We start from the raw sequence: 24,483 nt of genomic DNA, 5'->3' as shown, positions 1-24,483 counted from the left end.
TCTATATGTTACCCTTGGAAGATATTATCAGGAGACATGGTGTTAGCTTTCACTGTTATGCTGATGATACTCAGCTCTATATTTCTTCGCGGCCCGGTGAAACACCAAATTGAGAAACTAACGGAATGCATAGTTGATATAAAAAACTGGATGACGAGTAATTTTTTACTGCTAAATTCTGAAAAAACAGAGGTGTTAATTATCGGACCTAAAAACCCCACATGTAATAACCTAGAACATTATCTAACACTTGACGGCTGCTCTGTCAATTCTTCTTCATCAGTCAGGAACCTAGGTGTGCTGTTCGATAGCAATCTGACATTTGAAAGCCATGTTTCTAGCATCTGTAAAACTGCATTTTTTCATCTCAAAAGCATATCTAAATTGCGACCAATGCTCTCAACGTCAAATGCAGAAATGTTAATTCATGCGTTTATGACCTCAAGGTTAGACTATTGTAATGCTTTATTGGGTGGTTGTTCTGCACGCTTGATCAACAAACTACAGTTAGTCCAAAATGCAGCAGCTAGAGTCCTTACTAGAACCAGGAAATATGACCATATTACCCCGGTTCTGTCAACACTGCACTGGCTCCCTATCAAGCATCGGATAGATTTTAAAATCTTGTTAATTACTTATAAAGCCCTGAATGGTTTAGCTCCTCAGTACTTGAGCGAGCTCTTATCGCATTATAGTCCTCCACGTCCGCTGCGTTCTCAAAACTCCGGCCGTTTGACAATACCTAGAATATCAAAATCGACTGCGGGGGTCAGATCCTATTCCTATTTAGCACCCAAACTCTGGAACAGTCTACCTAACACTGTTCGGGAGGCAGACACACTCTGTCAGTTTAAATCTAGATTAAAGACCCATCTCTTTAGCCTGGCTTACACATAACACATTAATACACTTCTATTATTCAAATCCGTTAAAGGATTGTTAGGCTGCATTAATTAGATCAACCGGAACCGGGAACACTCCCCATAACACACGATGTACTCGTTACATCGTAAGTAGAATGCCATCTACGCTAATATTTGTCTGTTTCTTTCCTAGTCTGTTTCTCAGTCCGTATCCGATCAGATGGTGGATCAGCACCAAGAGATGATGTCTACAGCCCTGATCGTCAGCGGAGACCAGGACACCCAGATGACCCCCAGAGATATATCCCCAGATATATCAACCAAAAATAACAAAATAACTAAAATATAATAAAATACCTAACTACATAATACTACTATTGTTAGAAATTGCAACAAAATTAAAATAGAAATATAAACTTTTGAACTGCGGGTTTCGTCTGGTCAGAGGAGAACTGGCCCCCCGACTGAGCCTGGTTTCTCCCAAGGTTTTTTTTTCTCCATTCTGTCACAGAGGGAGTTTTGGTTCCTTGCCGCTGTCGCATCTGGCTTGCTCAGTTGGGGACACTTAATTTCTAGCGATTATCGTCGATTTGATTGCACAGATACTATTTAAACTAAACTGAGCTAGACAATGACATCTCTGAATTCAATAATGAAATGCCTTTAACTGAAAATTGAGTGTTTAATCTTATTATACATTACTGACACTCTATCCTCCAATTTGATACTGTTAAGTGCTTTGACACAATCTGTATTGTAAAAGCGCTATATAAATAAAGGTGACTTGACTTGACAAAAACCTCAAACACAACACTAAAATGGGTCACTGAGCACAAAACCAATCGTCTGCTGGCCATTCCAGTCCTCGGACCCGAACCCTACAGAAAATGAGTGGTGAACTGAAGAGAAGCAGCACCAACATGGAGCTGGGAATCTAAAGGGTCTGGAGTGATTCTGGATGAAGGAATGGTCTCTGATCTCTTATCAGGTGTTCTCTAACCTCATCAGGCATTATAGGAGAAAATTTAAGAGCTTTTAAACTGGCAAATGGAGGTTTCAAAAAGTATTCAATAAAAGGGTGCCGTTAATTGTGGCCAATGTGTATTAGAGAAAAACATTTCATAATGATATTTCCCCCATTTTAAATTCTTATTCTCCAATGAAAGGTTAGACTTTTGTGAATTTTTTTAATAAAATATCAACAGGATTAACAATGCAGATTAATTTTCACAGCCTTCTTTAATCATATTTACCAAGGGTGCCGATATTTTTGGCCATGACTGTATGTCCACCCTGTCATGGATATATATATTACTGTTAAATACATTGTCATCGCAAAATTAAGATGCAAATTATATTTTCTGAAAGGTATGATGTCCCTTTTCTAAACAGGGTTATTTGTTTGCTTTCAAATTATAAATGCATAAAAGATTTTATGTAAACCATGTGTTTTTAAAGAAACTCATACAATTCACACATGTATTTTTTCTTATTTGGAGAAAACTGTGATATTTTAATGCAGTGTTTTGTTTGCATGTTGCCCCCACACCTAGCTATTGAACACACTGGATTATACAGATATGATTGAATTATTATTTAAAATATTATTGTAAAATATCAAGATGACAGGGTGGACCAGCACATGATGGTGTGGACACATAATGCAGAACACACAAATCATGACAAAATATGAAAATGAAACATTTATTCAACTTCTAAAAAAATTAAAATAATAAATAATATAATTACAATCAATCACATTGATATACCCCCCTCCCCATTCATTTTCATTCAGTCCACCCTGTCATGTTTATGTCCACTCTATCCAGTCTAAGTGGCTGACAGGGTGGACATTTTGAGCTTCAATTAGCATATTAGCTTACAACAAACTGTGACTAGCTAAATATTTAGTCTGGTTGTTGAAGAGAATTTGGTATATTTAAACTTACATATTTTGAAAATACTGTATTCTAATCACTTCTGGCATATTTTATGCCAACAGGGTGGACATGTTAAGCTTAGGAAAAGCAAGTAAGCAAACTCAGACAAAGAAAATGTGTCAACTGAAAAGTCACCAACTTATTCACCTAAGGCTAAGCGGTTGAAAATCCCACCACTGAAGAGACAAAAAATCTGTTGTCCTGATGTCACTAAAGGGGATGGCCTTTTCTTAAATGGATGGCTTTCCCAACACGACAGGGTGGACAACCATTCAAGGGACATGAACAAACTCTTCTTTTTTATTAAATAAAAATATAATTTTTACACTCAAATTGAGTTTAACAAAATTAACAAAATATTAATATAAGACAAAAAAATTTAATTTTATGATTTGACTGTATTCTACTCTCAATCAAATTTAATGAGCAGTGCATGGGACATAGAAAAATAACACGCATCCTCTTACACAAAACTAAGAAAAATCTTGAAAATGTATCTAAAGAGCCAAGTAATGCTTTTGTTATGAATATAAAAACTTAGCCTAATATATCACACCCTTTCATAGTCATTTTTATGTTACGTTATCATGGCAAATTAGTTATTTATGTACAGGACACCAAAAGGCACCCTACAGTGATATTGACCCGTTAAGTCTTATTTAAATGTTTCTGTTCTCATGACAGATATGTATATTAGGGGTGACCCCGAATAGTCGACGATTCGATGCTTCGATTCGAGGAGCCTGATTCGACTCCCAATCTCACATTTGAATATTCGCGGGGTGTTATGATCATGCCATTTTGGCTATATGGGGGTGCTCAAATGTCTGATTGCACATAGAACTACCGGTTTTCTCCCAATAAGTTAATACAGCCTATTATGATAATGAAAAGAAAAAAAAAACTTTAAATAAATATTTTAACGTGCGTGAATAAATCCAACCACCCCTATAAATTTAAGTTTCACTTTCCATAATCCGTGACCGACAGAGGAGAATCTTGGCAGTAAGGATTTAAAACTTTAACAAGACTCAAACTGACGCAGAGTGAAAGACTGGATTTTTTTCGATCAGGTAGGATACAAGTGATTTCAAAACATTTCAACCGGTTTATTTATATCGTGTATATATTTATCTCGTATAAGATGCATTTGGTTGAGTCGCTGCAGTAAAGCGCTTTATTGAACAGTGATTATCTCTTCAGTGCGCAGTGCGAGCAGGACAAACAACTATGCAGAATATTAATGACTATGACTGGGACTGTCATATACGCATAACATTATAATGAGAACACTATTATAATAAAACGCTGTGAATTTTTAGAGTTTAATTCCCTTGTTTCTGCACGTTGTTGAGTCAAGAACGTGTCCACAAAAGGAGTTCAGAGCCACGCAGACACGTTCATGCATCGGGGCGTTTTGTGCATATAGCCTATAAGTTGTTATATTAACATTATTATATAATTATAAATAATGAAGCGTATTTTATATGAGATAAATGATTTAAATCCCATTGATTTAAAAACCTTCTATCAAATGCTTCAATCTACTGGTCATTCAGCGTGCGCAGCTCAAAGCAGAAATACAGAACATTAATAACGTTATAATGAGAGCACTATTGTAAAAAATGTTGTGAATTCTTAGGGTTTCCCTGACGTTTAATGTTAACTATCCTTTAAATCAAAACATAAAACATTATTCACTCCGTTTGTATCTGCGAGGCGTCCATTACGCATTTTCCCTGTGTATTACCGCATTTATGACTGTTGAATGTCTGACTTGACTCTTGGTAATGTATTTTGCCCCGCCCCCAAACATATGATTCGACTATCAGTCGACTATCGGCAAGATTCGAAAATTCCGATTCGACTATGAAAATCCTTAGTCGGGGACACCCCTAATGTATATGTATGTGTGTATGTATGCATGTATGTACCAAGAGCTTTTTAAAAACCACAACAAATTCCTCGTGTGTTTGCGCACACTTTTGGCGAATAAAGCTGATTCTGATTCTGAATATACATAAAAATAACAGAAATAAACAGATTACAACAACACCACAACATTTCCTATTTCCCCTTTAAGATAAACAATGTCGGCTTTCGGTTGCTTCACGCCAGCGCAATGTAACTCTGGCACTATATAGCTGGGTGGTGGCGCTCGGGTTGGCACTGTCAGGGATGGAGATGGAGTGGATATGTTTGTGTGTATGTGAAACCAGTATGCTAATGGAATGCATGTGCACCCACATCGCCTCAGCAGGGGATTACAGAGGAGGAGTGAGGTAAGATGCTGTGCTGTGCTAACTGACAGGGACCGGTTACTTTGTCACAATTCTATAGGATTTCATCCGATCTGTTTTATCACTTACAAATGGAAAACCATTAAGTCTGATCACCTAGAAAAGAAAAAACACAAGTCTGCTCAATTTGCCTCATGATATGAAGTATCATTCATGTCCATAGCACAAGTGCACATCTGACCAACGGTATGAAGTCTGGTCCACATTACAGCTTATTGTAGCCAAGAAATATCAAGTTACCAAGCAAAGTTTGTTGTCGTTTTGAGGTGTTTTTCTATGAAAACCATTATGGTAAAAAAGCAAACACAACAACAAAAAAATATATAATATTTACAAGTACTTGTGCAATATGCTTCAGGTCAGCGAGCAGACTCAAAGTTACACACCAAATATTAATTAGAACTTTAAGTACGAGTAAATATTAATATTCATGCTTGCCTTAAACACCATTAATTCAAATAACAGGACATAGGTCCTGAGAAAGAAGAAAGCACATACCCAGTGGATTGATCTCTAGATATGTGAAGTAAAGGTCCTCATACAAATTGAAGAGACCCACTATGAAGCTTGCCAGCACTCTGCAAAAAAACAATGATAAGTTATTCATGTTAAAGACACCATTAATTGATGAACATTTTTCCAATGTTATCATTTTCCTGCTGAATAGGGCTGGGCAAAATATATTGATTGTTCTATACGTTGATTTGATATTGACTCTCAATAGCCATGGATTGATATTTTACTATTTATTTCCACAAAAGAACTAGTATGCAATACTATCCATTACCTGAAACATTACAACAAAACACTAGTATATCTAAGAATAATTGTCTTAATTTAGTTGTGCAGATGTAATATTTGTAATATTACAATGATGTTGTTGTTACTGTGAACATACATTTAGATAAGCAACCCATGTTAGTCCCAGAATACAATGTTATTCATTACTGATGTAATTATTCATTTCTGCATTATTATTTGGTACTATTCGGTTACGTAACCACACAGTAAAGCATTTAAACTCACCTGAAAACTCTGGTCTCTGACAGAAATTTGATCCCTGAAATGTCTACATTACTGACTATACAATATTCATGACTAGATTTTTCATCGATGATGTATAAAAACATTGCAGGTGAAGCCACTGAAACTGTTCAAGTGGCCATTCTGTGATTCCTAATCACCATAGGGCATCAGTGACTGACAGTCAATACCTTGACTCAAAATAACCTAGAGTATGTGCAGCACATCAGTTAGAATTAATTTAATGAAATGTGTGGAATTCCCAGTATGGAAGAGCAGTGGCTTTACTGTTATAATCCCATGAGCAATCCAGTTCTTTATAACAAATCAGTGGTCAACAGCCTAAAACACGTCAAGCTAATTTTCAAGAAATTTTCAATGACAAAATATTTGTCTTTTAATTACAAAAAGTAAAAATACAGTTTTATTTTGAAATATTTTAACTAATCTATGGCTGTAACTAATGATTATTTTGGTAATCAAGTAATCTACTGATTATTTTGACAATTGAGTAATCTGATATTTTTACTAACATTAATCATGCTGGTGACGTTTCACCGCGTTTCACAGCGTGATTAAACCAGGGGCATAAATTTCATCTAACAGTAGGGGGGGACAATAAACATAAAATTTCTCAAGAGCAATTTTTGAAGGGGACACAAATAATACAGCAACAATTGTACTTGTAAGGATAGCTATGCATACACAGCATGTGTACATAGCATGGATCGTGTTTAAATATGAGTTCGGTTCATATGGTCACCACACGGCCATATTATAATTATTATTTTGCGTCATCCATAGTATTTTAGGTTTCGTCTGAAACCGAGTAACGTTATGTCTCTTTAGATATTCAACCGCATTAAGCCCACTGATCTGCCACTTAACATCATATTGAGCAAAACCCAACACATAGGTAGGTCTACAATATTAGCCTAATATCAGTTCACATACAGGCTTATCGCCGTGTTAGTTGTAGTGGATGACAAGCTACGGTAAGCTTGTTAATCTTATAATCGCTCATAGAAAAAACATGGATTTTATTAATGATCCAGCATCATCTGTATTAAAGAGAAAGAATCATTTCACCCAATGTTTAAAGATAATAAAATAGCCTTGACAGCCTTACTTACACACAACTAACTGTTACTGAGGAACTTGCTCTGGCCCACCGGACCCGTGTGTGTATGGGTAAAAGAGGAACGCAGGCAGTGGACCAAACCACTGTGAGGCAAGGGAGGGGGGAATCAAAACATTTCTGAACTTAAAACGTTTTTTTTGCGTTTATTTTGTTTTACTACTCACACAATTATTTTAAGTATAATTATTTTAAGTAATTATTTTAGTCCATTATATTATTTTTAATACAAAGAGTCGCTTGTAATTATATTTTTAGGGGGGACAACTCTCAGAAAGGGATTAGATCATATGTGAACACTGAACAGGACCTTTTCAAAAAGCCCGGTAAATTTGTTCCGTCAATCGTTCTTATGGAGATGACATGATTACTCTGAGCTGTTTACAAAGCTCCGCTGCTTTTTAATTAGTTTTCCCATGTAAATATGCGCTAGATGGACACAGGACCTGTGCAAGAAACTGAACAGTATTTATATAATTTTTTACCTCTGATACACGCAATGTCCAACTGTCCTGAGCTCATTCACAATATCCGGCACGTGACACGTCAACGTGCTCTAGCACATAGATACATATACGTAGATGCCTCATTAGCGACTGTTTCTATGGGCCGCGATACGTAAGGACCTACGTATATATCTCTATGTACTAAATACTATTCAGTTTCTTGCACAGACCGATCGTTTCGTGTCTAAAGACCTCAATGTATCGTCACGAGCCGCAGGGTTTAATTTGGTTTTGACTGTGTATGTTGTTGTTTTTTGAATCTCAAAGCTTTGGAATGTTTGGAACCCATTGACTGCCATTACATAACTGACAGACTGCAACGGTTTGAGTTAAAAATCTTCGTTTGTGTTCTACTGAAGGAACAAAGTTACCTACATCTTGGATGCCCTGGGGGTAAGCAGATAAACATCAAATTTTCATTTTTGGGTGAACTATCCCTTTAAACTAACAGACGTGAAACAAAAATAAATGAAACTGATCAGCATACTTACTCTTTCTTCTCATCTGTAACATGTATAAGTAACTGTTGAGTAACCATGTCCTCCGTGAGTTTCTCGTCTATTCCCACCGAAAGTCTCTGGGCTTTGATGTCCACGTCTCCAACGTCTACCCCACCTTCATGATGGAACAGCACATGACTGCCTTCCCGGCTGGCGTATACACATACATAAAACTCCTCTTCCTGTGAGATAGGTAAATTACATGCTCAAATAAAGACATGTCAAATCAAGCAAATTTCAGAAAATTCTGGGTTGAAATTTTGTTAAAACTTTTTCTAACGAAAGATATACATAAGTGATGAAAGCCAAACTATTAAATGCCATTCATGAATACTGGGTAATCCATTATTTTGTAAAGCAACATCAAGACAACTTTCACCAAGGATTTGACAAAAAACTCCAGGTTGGCAAAACTTCTTAGAAAAGCCACAGAATCATTATTTTACACAGAGCTGTGTATAGGCCATTTCATAACGCTATTCATTGGTTTGAGAAGTGATGTCTTTGTTCCTGGAACATTTACAGCTAACTCATTCAAAAAAATTGTGAGACACTCCAATCATAGTGACTCAGTAACATTAACATTAACATGACACATACACTGTTGCAGTGAAGATAGTTGGCTGGATGTGCACAGTACTAACAATATGTAGCACAGAGAGTTTTTGCCAAGTGATAAGTTAATTTTAATTTTTAATAAGTTAAATTTTAATAAGTTAAGTTAATTTTTTTTTCTTTTCTGCAGGCTTTAAAAGTAACCAATGTATCGTTACATTCTCAGGGTTGCTGCAGGATTTTTAAGTTCAAATTTAAGACTTTAAGACCTGCACAAATAAAATGAATACCATATGAGCAGGGTAGGGCAATGTCTATGGTAAAATGACTGTAAAACGCATGATTTACAGTTCAGATAGAGGATGACAAAAACAAAAAGTTTTATAATATTATACACTTCACATTTCAGCCTTTAAACCATTTTTTAAGAAATGGTTCCGCTGCGCGTTGGGTGGTTCTTCGCCTCCACGTCGTGCATTCAAATCGTTTAATGCACAGCTAGCCGTTGATTATCCCGTTTATGCCAAGGTCATTTGCCAGCATTCACATATTAAAGATGTTAATAATATTTGCACTGCAATATTTGACCGGAACGATAAAAATTACGGTTATTTTCATCTGTATTACTATTCAACTGTAACTGTATGTTACTATGGTTACCAATGTTTATAGGAAGCGCATTAATATAGAACGTGATTAAACTGACCTGGAACTACCTGTGCAGTTAAACAAATTTAATCAACACCTGCCAGCCAATCAGAATCGAGTATTCAGACAGACCATGGCATAAATTTATTTATAGCCTTTTGAAGTTTAATCGTCACATTAAGCTGTATTGTATACCCAAATTTAAGACCTCTTGAAATCATAATTAACACTTTCTTGTACAATTTAAGACTTATGACCTTAAATTTGATAAAGTAAAATTTAAGACTTAAGGACCCGCGGGAACCCTGATTCTAATAAATGATGCTACAAAAGCTTTATGCTTGTAGTTTTAACAACTATCAATGATTAATTATAAAAGGAAGCAATTCTAACATTTCTGATGAAATAAGAATAAAAATAATAGGTGGGCAACTCTCCAACCCTGATCAAACACACCTGAACAAACTAATCAATTGAGTTTGATAAGGACTGGAGCTAAATTCTGCAGGACAGAGTTGCCCAGCTCTGATCTAAATTATAATATGCTTTTACAGCCTCTTGGTTAAATACATTCAGTGGTAATGGTACAAATCTGGATAAGTCACTTGAGGTAAACATTTGATGTCCTATGAAAAACATTATTGCCCTATTCAAAGATTCAGTAATGATACTTCAGTGTTTCTTTTCAATTTTTCCATGCATTGTATTTGTTCTGTTTTAAGGGGGGATTCACTGCACAACTTTTAAAATCTAAAAAGATTTGAAAACACTAGGTGTCATGCACTTGATGATTTTGTAAATTTAAGCCCAATGAATCTGGTCATTCACATAGGTATGTCTTCTGACGTGTTGTTTTAAGAAATAAAGCGCTACACACTAAACCATTTAGGGTTAAAAGAACTGTCACTGCCAAACATATTATATTGCAGAAACATATTAAACACTGGAAAAATGAATCAAAATGATTCCTAAAATCCAACTTTCTTGGCCAGGCAGTGATAAATATAAATGAAGGAAAGGAACTGTGTAATGACCCACAAAAAGAGACTGATAAAGATAAAATTGAACCAAATTTGTAATACCTGTAAGTGAGGCACAAATGGCTCAATGAGGAAGTTCTTTAATATCCCTTTCGCATTCCCAATCTGAGGAACAGAAAAAAACACTTTCCATCAAACAAGCCCTTAGAATCATGTCACTGCATAGTTATGCTTTATTTAAATTCCTAGGAGCAACAATATAAAATTTTACCATTTGGCTTACCAACACATTTTATTCTTTTCAATGTTATGAAGTAACAAAAGCATTGTCAGTGCAGGACAGTACAATACTGGCTAATTTGGTTATTTAAATGCATTTCATTAAAATATCTGGATTAAGTTGTCCGAGATTACAGTGTGTTATTGTGTTCATTGGAAAAGGGAGATGTATTGATACTACTGGCTGGCAGCAGGACAACAAAGTAATGACATCGTCAAAAAGGTTTTCGCTGATTATAGAGAATCTTTGAACCTTTATTAGATCAAGGTTGTTGCATGATTCAGTTTTTTTTTCAGTGTCAAAAGTTTTAATGTAAAGAGCATAGGGATGGGTGATATGAGCTAAAATTCATATCACGGTATTTTCCACTGTCCAGACGATATCGATATTATATCGCGATATGAGAGAAAAAAAAATTGGAATCACATTTTATTAGACCTTAGTTAAATTACAGGCATAATATGTATTTTAACCTTATATATCTAGAAGAAAAAAAAAACATGATTTCAAGATCTAATGCAAAAATAGAACGGTCTGACTTTAGATGTGTGAAATTATGCTACATAAGACACCTGCGCAAAAGAAAAACAGCAAATGGACTGAAAGAACATGCAAATTCACTCTCTGACAGCAGATGGTGCTTATGGTCTCAATTTAACTTTCCTTTGGTTACCGCTGTAAATAAAGCTGCTCTGCGCTGCGCTTATGAACACGGTCACGGTGGTAAGAGAAAAAGAAAATACCATCTAAAGTTTTCTGAAGAGAGTTCAATTCAGATACTCATTCAAATTAACCCCCTGCCCCAATTCATTATTTATATTTTTCTTCCTATATTTCGAGCATTGTGAACAGTGATCTTGCTCTGCCTGCTACAGTATTTTCTCTCTTTGTGTCCGTGTTCTGTGCCTCTGTCCTGTGTTAACGTCCGTTTACAGACTTAGTAATATTACCACACAAATTACATTTTGGGAAATTATTGTAATCCAGTTTGTGTGTGCAGTTCCGAAGAGCATGTTTGGAGCAAAAACTATCTGGTTCTGATTTATGTCCGATCAAGCGGGGCATCTCTCTGATGACGCAGTAATGACCGCGGGGGAAAAAAATCTTTGTCTGTCCATCCAATGAAATCCATGAATATGTAACAGTATCCACGGTATAGCAAAATCCATATCATGGCACAACATAATACCGGTAGTCACGTTAATACCGGTATAGCGCCCACCCCTAAAAGAGCAATTAATTTAATTTTACCTGCAAAATGGCTCTGCTGCATGGATTAAATCTATATAAATGTCTGCCAGAAAAGGTCACATCACATTTGTTTAAAGCATGTTTCAGTTTTTTGTAGATACAGTGGAATAAACTGTTAGTTACCTGCTTGTAACAAAAGCTAGCTATAGTGAAATTACATAATGGCAAATAACACTCACTCCAAGTAAATACAAATATAAACTTTTTAAAAGGCCTACTGTGATTTCTGTCATCAGATGTGAATTCAGCCATTCCTGAACACCCTCAAGGTTCAGGTCAACTGCCACCAATCCCAGCTTCCCCCTGCGTTTGATCAGCTGATCTGGCTTCACAACCAGCCTCTGCATGGAGGGACAGACAAACATATTACACTGAAAACAATGCAGTATTATGGAACAGGAAACCAAGACATATTCTCACTTCTGTAAGCAGCCACGGGTGGTCCTGCGTAAGGCGGTCCCAGTCGGTCTCTGCAGTGCTGGTGGCACAGCAGAAACGGTTTTGCACGGCTGCTGTGGTGCAGATGTATTTGTACAGGAATTCTTTTCCTGTCTGCTCAGAAATGGCCTTAGCAGACATCACGGCAGAGATTACTGCCTACAGAAAGACAGGAAAATATTTAGGGCTTCTACAAACTTGAAACAAAGCTGAAAACTGCAAATCCACTGATTTCAATTAGAATGATGTGTTTGCCTTAAGCACCTTAAGCATTTCTATTCGTCAAACATTGTATGTGTTATCTCAGCATCAGAGTATGTGATTCTGAGTCAACTAGCTTGGAGAGAAAATAAAAATAAAGCAGGCCAGACTGAAAAAGCAATAAAAAAAAAAAAAGTATTTGTGACCCAGATGGGTAAAAGACAAACTCTCCATCAAACTGAAGAAACTGGGCATCGTAGCTTAAACATACAACAATACAATAAGTATTTCAATATGGGTCAATTTTGAATTTCTCGAGTACAAACCCGATTGCAAAAAAGTTGGGACACTGTACAAATTGTGTCTAATACAACTAGAAGCCTGTATTAGACAAGAATGGGACAACATTCCTATTCCTAAACTTGAGCAACTTGTCTCCTCAGTCCCCAGACGTTTGCAGACTGTTATAAAAAGAAGAGGGGACCAAACTGCACAAAACTCTATCACAGTACTACCAACTGGAAAATACTGTGGCATCACTGGTACTTTGAGGCTTAGGCATGGCAATACTATATACATGTTGTATACAGTTGGTATACAGTGCAACTCTAGAGGAGACAAATCACCTTTTGTCAAAAAAGATTTGGGGACAATGGTTTAGAAGTAGAATACTCTAAAGGACTTTAGTAGTGATGGCCTTTTTCTTATAATAACTTCATGCACTGGGCAGGAAAAGTGTTTTGGAAAAGTTATGCAAACTACTAAGGCCTCTTTAGAAGGCATCTGATTTTAATCAAAAGTGTATAAGGATTGATGAAAGGAACTGTGAAAAACTTCAGTCATTTGGCAAAGCAACATAAAGGACACATGGAATAGAGTTGTGTCCAAAAGGAGGTATATAAAGGAAGTGAGAGGTAAATTTATCCAGTTTGAAGTTTTACAAAGGCATTACTACACACAAGTTTGGCTTTATAAGATAGGTAGTTTGAACAGTAATATATACACAAGAAACTGGCACATTCATGCTCTCGAGTGGACAAAGATTCAGCCTTTTCAGGTAGTTCTTTTTAAATATCTTGGGAGACCTTCAACTTCCACAGAGGGTGTGTCTTAAAAGAGATAAAACTGAGAATATTCAAAACAATGAGTCTTCCCTTGTTACTGTAGAAATAGTTACAGTAGCACAGCAGATATTCACATACTGTAAAGGTACCCTATCTTCTACTCTTAAAATGTGGATTGAATCGATGATTGAGAGGGATGAATAAAACTAAATTGAATGGAAATGACATTCATACAGACATTTGGGAGAAGTCATGTATAAGAAAAAAAAAAAACGCAATTTAAAAAAAGATTTGTGCATGAGTGTAAATATAATATTGCAAACATTTAATTACTTTACATAGCACTTCTATTTAAAAAAAAGTGTGTTGAAAGGCATTTTTATTATTGAGAATTATTAAAATTGGTATTGCTACCAATTACTGGAATTTTGGTATCACGGTTACACTAGTACATTGTGTGATCAAAATGTCTCCCTTTTTTTTAAATCCAGGCTGATTAAACCTACCACCAAACCTAATCACATGACACTGAAAATATTATTCAATTATCAAGTGTGTGGAAAAAGCACACAAACATGATTAACAGGTTTACAGTACCCAGCAAGCAATGTCTGTCATTTCACCGTCTTGGTTAACTATAGACCCGATATAGTCCGGCTATGTGTAACCCACTTCTAGCCCAAATAACCTTGAATTTGGTTACGTCGTTTTTTGGCAAAATAGCTTGTGAGATGTATGATATTCCATCACGCAAGCAAAGTCAACAGCGTTTACAAGGTGCTTGGTTTCATTTCTTAGAAATGTTCTATGCATAGCCTCGGTTTAGCTCGTAGTCAGGGCGTCTATTTGTAGCCCACTTATAGTCAAAACTGATTCACTGTAGTTTTTGGTCAGAGTCATGAGATGGTTGATATCCCATCATGTTTGCAGTGTCAATAATATCTATAAAGATATAAGTGTCATTTCATGACATGGTCTATATGTAGCCACGTTTTAGCTCTAAATTGGAACGAGCTACGTGTAGTCTGCTTTTAGCCCACCCAGCAAAATCGTGGCAATCAGTGGTCTAATTTTAACGGTTTGGCTATAGCCCTATATCAGACCAGCGATGAGCATAGCCAAAATAGCCTTAAAATTGTTTACATGTAATTTTAACCCCAGCAGCTTCTTATCAAATGCAAGTGAACTTTTGAAACATTTAAATTAGCATTTTATTAAATTATTTTACAACATTATTAAATATAGCATTATTTATTATGCCAAAAAAAATGTTAATGTTTCAAAAGTTTACTTGCATTTGATAATATGATTTCATGCTTCCCACAAGCTGTTAAAGGTAACATTCATGCACATTATACGATATTATTGATATTATTCGACTGTCTTTCATTTTATAAATAAAAATGCAATTACAATTCCCAACCGCTAGATGGCAATTGTAGCCCTACTGAGACACGAGGCAACGCAAGGCGGGAACGTTAGTAGAGTGATCTCTGTTGCGTTTTGAATTTTGTTTTAACAGGAGAGAGCACTAGTTTATCTGTAGGAGAGTAGCGCAAATACTCCAGAGTGCAATATGGACGAATGGGGCGGGGCGACATGTGTCGCTCTGCCCACCCCCAATTCCACTGGTTTATAACACTGCAAATCTTATTGGTGTACACCTGAGCATGCACATTCCTTTGTGTACGATTTTGTAATTTATTTGGCCATATTACAGAAATATTATGTGCTAACTCTAGAATCATAGGCCTATCTTAATTATTATCTGTTTGGTAACCATGGTAATTTTAGTCAGATGAAGTCATTGTTTACAAATAAACTCTTGATGACAGCACCTCCGGGTTCTTCAGGGTGAATAGCGCTTCATTCATATTTCCTTGAAGATCGGCAGGCCGCGGATCAGCACTAAGTTGGGATTTTATACGTAAATGATAATTTACTGTAAGCTATTTTAGAGATGGACAAACACGAACATAAGCGGCTGATTTTACGTTTTAAAGCACAACCGTTTTTTGTTGTCATTTAAAGAGATGAGTTATTGTTGCTCAATGCGTCACAAACTTGTAGGTTATAAAGTGCTAATAAAATGTTTTCATGGCAAGCTCAATGTTTCCTTGTTTATATCTTAAAATATTTGAGCCTATATTGATTATCTTACAGTTTTTAAAGGTTCCTATCTTATAGTAAATAAGTGTCCGTTAAAAATCCAATTATTTATGTATCCACACCCTCATTGTGAGTGCGCGTGTTCTAATCTGTGTACGGGATGAATTTAGATTCAGTTATTAACACTCGATCACTGTAATCATATAGATCTGCATAACTATCGAATATTAAATCACTCAGAGCTGTCAATCTGTGCAGTACGTGTGCACTTTTAATGAGTAAAAGAGAGCTTCTCTGTAATTAATATATTTTTTTATTTATTAAAGACTATAATAACTACTAAAAATCTACAATCAGTAGACCTAACATAGTACAGTGATTCCTGGTTTTTAAAGGATTGAGCCATAAAACCAGTAATTTAATTTGTGCATATAGCCTACATATAAAAGTATAAATAAAAATGTTGCAGAGAAAATTAACATTTATTGCTTAAATACGCACTAAAGCACATTAATAATCTGCTGTAGGTCAGATTTAATGACAGCTGTTTTAGTTAACAAAAACATTTAAAATAGGCCTATATGCAAAAAAAAAATAAAATTATATATATATATATATATATATATATATATATATATATATATATATATATATATATATATATATATACACACACACATACTAGGTGTGGCACGGTACACAGATTTCACGGTTCGGTACGTACCTCGGTTCGGGGGTCACGGTTCGATACGATTTCGGTACAACGGGGGGGAAAAAATCTACTATGAAACTATCAGTTTCTTTTCATTTATTTTGAACAGAAAGTAGTGCAAATTACAATTTTTTCCATGTTATATATATATATATATATATATAAAATCTGTTTTGTTTTCATTGTGAGTGTACACAAATAAAAGCAGACCTTTATACAGTGATTATTAATAAGACAATAAGTGTTTACAGTTAATTCTGCTGGTATTAGGCAGTCGCGTAGCTACGGGTGAGCCTGGGTGGTCCCGGGTAGGGTTGTTCTGATTCCGATACTAGTATCGGAAATTCCACCAATGCCACAAAAAATTCTGGCATCGGTATCGGCGAGTACTTGAACCCATGTACCGATCCGATACCATTTTCTTAAACAAGACCTATAGTTATGCGCGCTAGCTTTGCTTAACGCTGCAAATCGGAAATCAATTCTTCTTCGCTGCTCAGAATGCAAAGACAGGAAGTTGTGCTGTGTTGCCACAAGCAACCACTATTTAGAGCAGCGAAGAAGAAATACAAACGTGGTAGCACATTGCCAGTAAATCACTCGCGTATGTGACTAAATCTTCACCCTGGGCGACTAAATGGTATACAATATTAGCCACTGTCTAATAAATGCTCAGATTTTACTTGCCAGTGTGTGAGTTGGAGGCTATGTATAAGTTTAGCACAGATATATTGTCACTCTCCGAACACTGTGACTGAGCGCTTCAGAGTTTCACTCTCCGTCAAGCGATCTGTGCTATTTTTCAGATCATCTGAATGGATGCGCAGCTGTATTTGATGTACCGTAAGTTCTAGTGTGAAGCGCACGACTCGCCGTCGCTTTGCTTTTTACCTCACACGCAAAGAGAGAGAGCGAGAGAGAGTCTTATATGTAGCGCGTCAATTCTGCATGGTATGTAAACGATATTCTTTGTTGTATTTTCCTGTCAAGATAACGGAGTTCCTTTGGAATTCTTCTATTTTTAAGAACTGCAGAGTTCTCCGGTAGTAGGCGGAGCTAATGCGCAAACAACAATCTCATTGGCTGACGCTCACCTATTATAGTCCCTGGTTTGATTTCAGCAAATCAGTTCAAGCGTACGCAGACAACGTAATTAATATTCATGAATGCAGCAGCTCGTTAATCCTTATTACGTTTTATGTTGTTCTTAGTAATAATCATACTATGAATTCTATCTTATCAGTATTATTGATAGTTTTCCCCCCATATTTTACAGAAACACTGAATGACCAAAAAAGCACCACCACCAGTTCCGTTAAAATGACTGTATTCATACATGGTTACCAAGTTTTAATTCTAATTTCTAAAGTTATATCATTAAATAATACTCGATTATCATAATACATTTATAATGCTTGACTGACTGATGTTAAGAATGTACTTTTAGATATTTAAATAGATGTGCCATTTTCCAAACATCTACAGCATATGGTGAAACACGCCATAAAATAATTGTATCAATTCATACAGGTCTAGTATTACATACGGCTGTATTACCAGATACACACCCAGGTATCGGATCAGTACTCTGTATTGGCCGATACCCTGTATCGGAATCGGGAAAAGGGGTATCGGAACATCGCGCACACACACACACACACACACACACACACACACACACACACACACACACACAAAACACATCAGTTCCAGCATTGCTAACTTGACAGTGCAGTTGGTACTTTATCAAAATAAAATACAGTAAGCCAAACATCAGCGCGCGCACCTCTTTGTCACCGCTGGAACGCGACTGAAGTACAAAGTTACATAATAAATAATAGTTTAGCATTCAGATACGTTACATCGCAAATATGGAAATATTATGGAATATTTGGATTTGTGCCAAATGAGAGAGGTAGGATACACGAGCTCAAAGCTCCATTTCAAACAGTTGAGTGTGCAGGCCTTTAAAGTATACTCCCTTGTCAGTCTATGTGAGAGACGTGTTCAGAATCAGCACATGGTCACTGTCTAGGGGGCTTTGTTTTCAAGTGCGCAATTATGGCATTTGCTGTTCTTCTGCTGGCGGTTATCAAACAGCGTTGCATTACTGCGGGCGCCCCCTTCTGGATTGGGGGTGAATTGCCTGTATTCGTCGTAAGGCCACATGCACTGAACCGAGACTGTTCAGGACGAATATCTCTCTCTCTATATATATATTCCCATTATCCACACATAAATACCCAGTTCACGCTGATGGACTATTTGGTATTATTGTCTTATTTGTCACTGCAGTTGTTCTTTAAAATAAAACCATTTGCGGGTTTGTCCTACGTCTTACTGAACTACAGTGAATTATCATCATATCCTAAGTTTTTGCTTATCCACCGATCCTAAAATAAAGAATATAGGCTACATATAAACATACATTATACAAAACAGCTAAATCTCTAACAGTGGGTCATTTTTATCAACATCGCCCAGCTAAAACTGCTCAATGTTTAAGTAGGTCTGCTTCGTGTACAGTGAAAAGTGCAATAATATCGGACTTCATTTAACGTGCAACCCACCTGTTGAGATTGAGGACCACTATTTACGTTTATCACACAAGAACATAATTAATATTTCTCATAGGTGAGGCTATTTATAGCATAGGTAGGACTATATCATGGCCACGAATTAAGAATTTGTTCCCCAGACTGAATTCGTGAGCCGCTCATATTACACAGCTCTGTTCTGCCCGAAGTACTCAGAGATGCCACCACCAAGCGTTTGATAGGAACTTAATCTAACTAATTCCTCATAAGTTAAAAAAAAAAAAAAAAATTTGCTAATTGATTCTAACTAAAATCGCTGTTGTTAGCACTTAATAGTACAGCCAAACAGCGTAGATCATTCATAAAATCATATATAAAAGAAAGCTCATGGCAATTGTCTACACCAATAAGCTCTGCTGTATTATAAACCAATGAAACTGGGGGTGGGTGGAGCGACACGTGTCGCCCCACCTTAACGTGTCGCTCCGCCCCATCATCCAGGGTGCACTCTGGGGCTACTCGAGCAGCGGGCAAACAACAAACGATAAAGGACATTACTACTTCTACTTGGTCTTGTAAGTATCTGTGTTTTCATTTTTACATGTGTTCATTATTTATCTGTATTATTTGTTATCATGTTTAGGAACCGTGACATTTTAGTGAAGGGAGCAGATTGTAGTTGATATAGATCCGTGACTAGGCCCACGGTTCAGCATGCATGTGTTCAGAGGGTTATTTGCAAAATTTAATAGACAAGAGACTAAAAGTTTTATCATTTGTACATGTTTACAAACTCAAGCAATTTTAAAACAGCGCAAGAACAGGCAAAAGAGCAAACAACAGAACAAAAACAGCTTTGCCAAAGATTAATCTATATTAATTTATACAGTGAACACACTCAGAAGAATTGGACAAACTGAAGAGGGTTTCAACATCTGCAAAAGCGGTTGGAAATTGAGGAGATCCCGGCAGCAATGGTAAAAAAAATAAATAATAATAACTCTCTAAAACAACAAACAACTAAAGCTCTCATCTTTGACAAAGCCCATTTATTTTAATTATTATATTGAATTTATGACTGAGCAATGTCTTGTTACATACAGAGAGAGCATGAGCTAATTGAATAGAATATCTTCGGCATTGTTCAAGTACAATAAGATTTAGTTTGAAACTTCCAAATTAATAGTAAAACTTAAAAATACAAATGATTTAAAATGGCTATATAAAATGATCAATTATAAGAAGTTTGCAGCAGTATTAAAATAGTGCAGATAGCTCAGATGTGCAATGCAGCATTAAAACCTAAACAACAGAAAATGTATTGTAATAAAAACGGTAGGGGTGAATTTATTATTCCATTTGATGTTAATGTGTGTACTGGGCTACTTTTTAGTTACAGCAGCTATCACTGTGTTATGAAATCAGTTGTGCCAGACAATTTTGGAGGCAGAGACAGATTGTGGGGGGCACTAATAGGGAAAAACTTAAACTGCTGGAATAAAGAGTTTTAAAGGGTTAGTGATGGAAAACTTGCAGGTCAATGGCATCAGTGTTTAAGGTTGGTAAACACTTGTACACTGACGCATATAATACTACCCGCCTGACATTGACATGTGTTATTCAGGTGTCAAAGTTGTGCAGAATTGGAGGAGAAATTTTTTTTATTGGAGAAATTCTGACCTTTGTCACAGAAAGTCTTCTTAGTTGCCTTTTTCTCTATCACAAATTAGAAATCATAAGAAATTATTTATAAGTATAAAACTTAAAATCTCAAAATTCATCCTTTGAAACCCATTTTAAAATCAGACATTGCATTACCATGGAAATGGTACATTAAAATCATGTTACAAAATATTTTCATTCATGAATTATAAAAATGTAAGTTTGGATAGTGCACTATAATGTCTCTGTTCAAAACTGTGAGTGACAGTTAAGGGGTTAAGTTGTTCAAAATTCCATATTTTTTATCATAATATTTATATTTAATTGTGTTGATTTATAATGTTTTATTTTGTCATTAATTCTTTAGTATTTTTATCATTTTTTATTGTCCAAGTTGTTAAAAATTTTATTTTTCTTAATAAAAGCTGTATATTTAATTTGTTCGGATGTACTGCCAAATTCTCTGAAACGCCTTTGGAGACGGCTTACGGTGGAGAAATGAACATTCAATTCACGGGCAACAGCTCTGGTGGACATTCCTGCAGTCAGCATGCCAATTGCATATTACACTCTGCTAATCAGTCCCACCATGGATGTCTTTTTTTTTTTTTTCAATCAAATTCACTTGTTTTGTGCCAGTAATTTCCCAAAATTTGGGGGAATTTTGTTTTTAACAAGTAGTAAATTTGCCATATGTATGACGCTAGATGCACAATAGTCATACATGACAGAAAGCAAAAAAAAAAAAAATCCTTATTTTTTTTCTACATAGGCTACATGCTATTACTTGCAGATGTATATTACATTCTAAATTAAGTGTAATAAATTAATGAACATCTATTTCACCCAATTGTCCATCTTAGTTACAAGGACGACTCTTGTTCACTGTTATGTTAATTCTTTATGATGCTATGTAACTTTATTTTCTTAATAAAAATTAATTGGAGCAATGATGATTGGAAGCCAACTGTTGCAATAGACACAAACGCAACTTTCACATGCATTTGACTGACACATTATTTCAGTGTAGCCAAACAATGACCTATACATGTCAACATATGCTGATCTCTTGAATGCAATAGCCAATCAGGTGTCTAAGTTGGAGTCTGCTCGATATCTTTCAAATGCCTCAAGGACCCCATCATTATAACAATGCAGACACAATGTAAATAAGAGGTTCACTGTGCAGTGTAGACAGCTTAATTTATTACAACTAGGGATGTTAATTTTAACCGTTTAACCGTTAACCGACCGATAAGAATTTTGACCGATTAATACAATCAGTTAAACGGTTTAAAGTCACTTAATTTATTTATTTTTCAGTAATTTATCAAAATATTTTAAAAGGTTTGCTGCATGGTTAAAATAAGCTACGCGTATAAAAAAATAAAAAATATGTTTTTTTTTTGTTTTTATTATTTCATTCAGAAACCGGCCCGACGCGAATTACAAACATTATAATAAACACTGTAAACATATAGGCTATTTTAGTTCCCATCACTCCTCAACAAATCCTTTCAATTAACAGTATGCTATTTAGAAAAGAACAAGAATTAAAAATGTAAGAAGCTATAGGCATAGCTATATAAAACCAAAAACCAAAACGAATTAATTTAGGCTAAAACGAAACTGAAACCAATGTTGGGTCTCTCATTCAAACAAAATCAAATGTTTCAGTATTCGTGATGTATTTGAATGCCAAAATATTATTTACCTTTTATGTATAGGCCTACTTCACTCGCGTTCCAATATCCACGTAAAAAAACGTTTTGCATAACTTCACGGCGGTACGGTGATAACGCTTAACGGCATAGATTTTACTACATATTTAAACTGAGCAGTGTGTTTTTTTTTGTGTGTTTTTTTCTCCATATGTTTGACTGATTGTTTTTATAATGATAATGAACAGGCTGCATTGTCAAGGTAGAATGCTAAACTGTGCGCGCGCAGCAGCAATCACTTGATTTTTTCCCCCTTGTAACAGTGGAAGCAACTACTCCTTTTAGTCATGAAGATAATCGGAATTGTAAAAGGTTTGCTTTTATTTGTGTACATTCACAATAAAAACAAATCTTTGCGCTTTTGTAAAATAAGCCAAAAAAATAGGCCACTTTCTGCCGTCTGGTTTCCTTTCGCGCTACTTGTTGCACAGTTTTTCTTTCGTGCTACTTGTTGCACAGTTTTTCTTTCGTTTTCTTAAATTATGATTTAAGTGAAAATATATTTCTCGTATAGGCCTATTTATTCGTTATTATATATATATAAGCGCCTAGCTTTATTATGTTTTTCTCCGCTGCTGAAGCGCTGCAGATGTGATAGCTATGATGACCATGTGAATCCTCATGTTCTGTTGTTTGCTGCTTTTTGCGCATGTAAAATGAATCCCCGGAAAACAAATGTTAGTATTTTTAATGGGTCACAGACATTCTTGCTAATTTAATTCAGTTGTAATTTAAAATAATCTTGTCGGTTAACATTTAATAATCGGTTAACGAGCGTCGGTTGTCGGTTAGGAAAAATAACCGATATGAACATCCCTAATTACAACGGAACTTAGTGCTGTGCGATATGACGATATCGGATGGACGAAATAAAAAGTCTATCGTTTCATATTATGTTCTATCGTTTATTTTGTGGTGTCGCAAAATACATTGTTTACGGTAATACTTTTTAATCATTTGGATGAGTGCGATCTTTACACGCCACCCACGGGGCGTGAAGGGGAGACAGACCAGATGGAGAAAGACCAGCCAGGACAAAACGAGGAGCTCGTTCCTAAATGAGGGACTACATCTGTAGCATGGGCACGCGTTTTTAAGCACTGCAGTTTTAAAACAACCGATTTTAAGCCGTATATTGGATCCAGACTTCGGTCTTAAAGGGGAAGCTGTCCAATATTCGTTCTGTCTGCCATTCATATTAATCATAGCACATTGCTAGAAAATCTCTCACTGCTCGACTAAATCACTTTTGTAACTTTAATAAGAAGAACTAATTATAAAAAATGATATATATCCACACACACACACACACACACACACACAGTGGGTACGGAAAGTATTCAGACCCCCTTAAATTTTTCACTCTTTGTTATATTGCAGCCATTTGCTAAAATCATTTAAGTTCATTTTTTTCCTCAATGTACACACAGCACCCCATATTGACAGAAAAACTGAATTGTTGACATTTTTGCAGATTTATTAAAAAAGAAAAATTGAAATATCACATGGTCCTAAGTATTCAGACCCTTTGCTGTGACACTCATATATTTAACTCAGGTGCTGTCCATTTCTTCTGATCATCCTTGAGATGGTTCTGCACCTTCATTTGAGTCCAGCTGTGTTTGATTATACTGATTGGACTTGATTAGGAAAGCCACACACCTGTCTATATAAGACCTTACAGCTCACAGTGCATGTCAGAGCAAATGAGAATCATGAGGTCAAAGGAACTGCTTGAAGAGCTCAGAGACAGAATTGTGGCAAGGCACAGATCTGGCCAAGGTTACAAAAAAATTTCTGCTGCACTTAAGGTTCCTAAGAGCACAGTGGCCTCCATAATCCTTAAATGGAAGACGTTTGGGACGACCAGAACCCTTCCTAAAGCTGGCCGTCCGGCCAAACTGAGCTATCGGGGGAGAAGAGCCTTGGTGAGAGAGGTAAAGAAGAACCCAAAGATCACTGTGGCTGAGCTCCAGAGATGCAGTCAGGAGATGGGAGAAAGTTGTAGAAAGTCAACCATCACTGCAGCCCTCCACCAGTCGGGGCTTTATGGCA

At 36.0% G+C, this 24,483-nt stretch overlaps 1 protein-coding gene across 2 annotated transcripts in view; it reads right to left on the bottom strand.

Annotated features, from left to right (window-relative positions):
• aclyb (ATP citrate lyase b) overlaps window positions 1-24,483 on the bottom strand; it is a 113,389-nt gene that overhangs the window by 75,832 nt on the left and 13,074 nt on the right. For both annotated transcript variants that reach the window (XM_058792935.1, XM_058792936.1), the window contains exons 2-6: window positions 12,405-12,581; window positions 12,203-12,325; window positions 10,556-10,618; window positions 8,262-8,452; window positions 5,602-5,681 (exon numbers count right to left, since the gene is read on the bottom strand). In XM_058792935.1, coding sequence (XP_058648918.1) covers window positions 5,602-5,681; window positions 8,262-8,452; window positions 10,556-10,618; window positions 12,203-12,325; window positions 12,405-12,563 — 616 coding nt within the window. In that variant the 5' untranslated portion in view covers window positions 12,564-12,581. The remainder of the gene's footprint in view (window positions 1-5,601; window positions 5,682-8,261; window positions 8,453-10,555; window positions 10,619-12,202; window positions 12,326-12,404; window positions 12,582-24,483) is intronic.

Source organism: Onychostoma macrolepis, chromosome 12, assembly GCF_012432095.1.
Source record: "Onychostoma macrolepis isolate SWU-2019 chromosome 12, ASM1243209v1, whole genome shotgun sequence".
NCBI lineage: Eukaryota > Metazoa > Chordata > Actinopteri > Cypriniformes > Cyprinidae > Onychostoma > Onychostoma macrolepis.
This window is presented reverse-complemented; position numbering and strand designations above follow the sequence as displayed.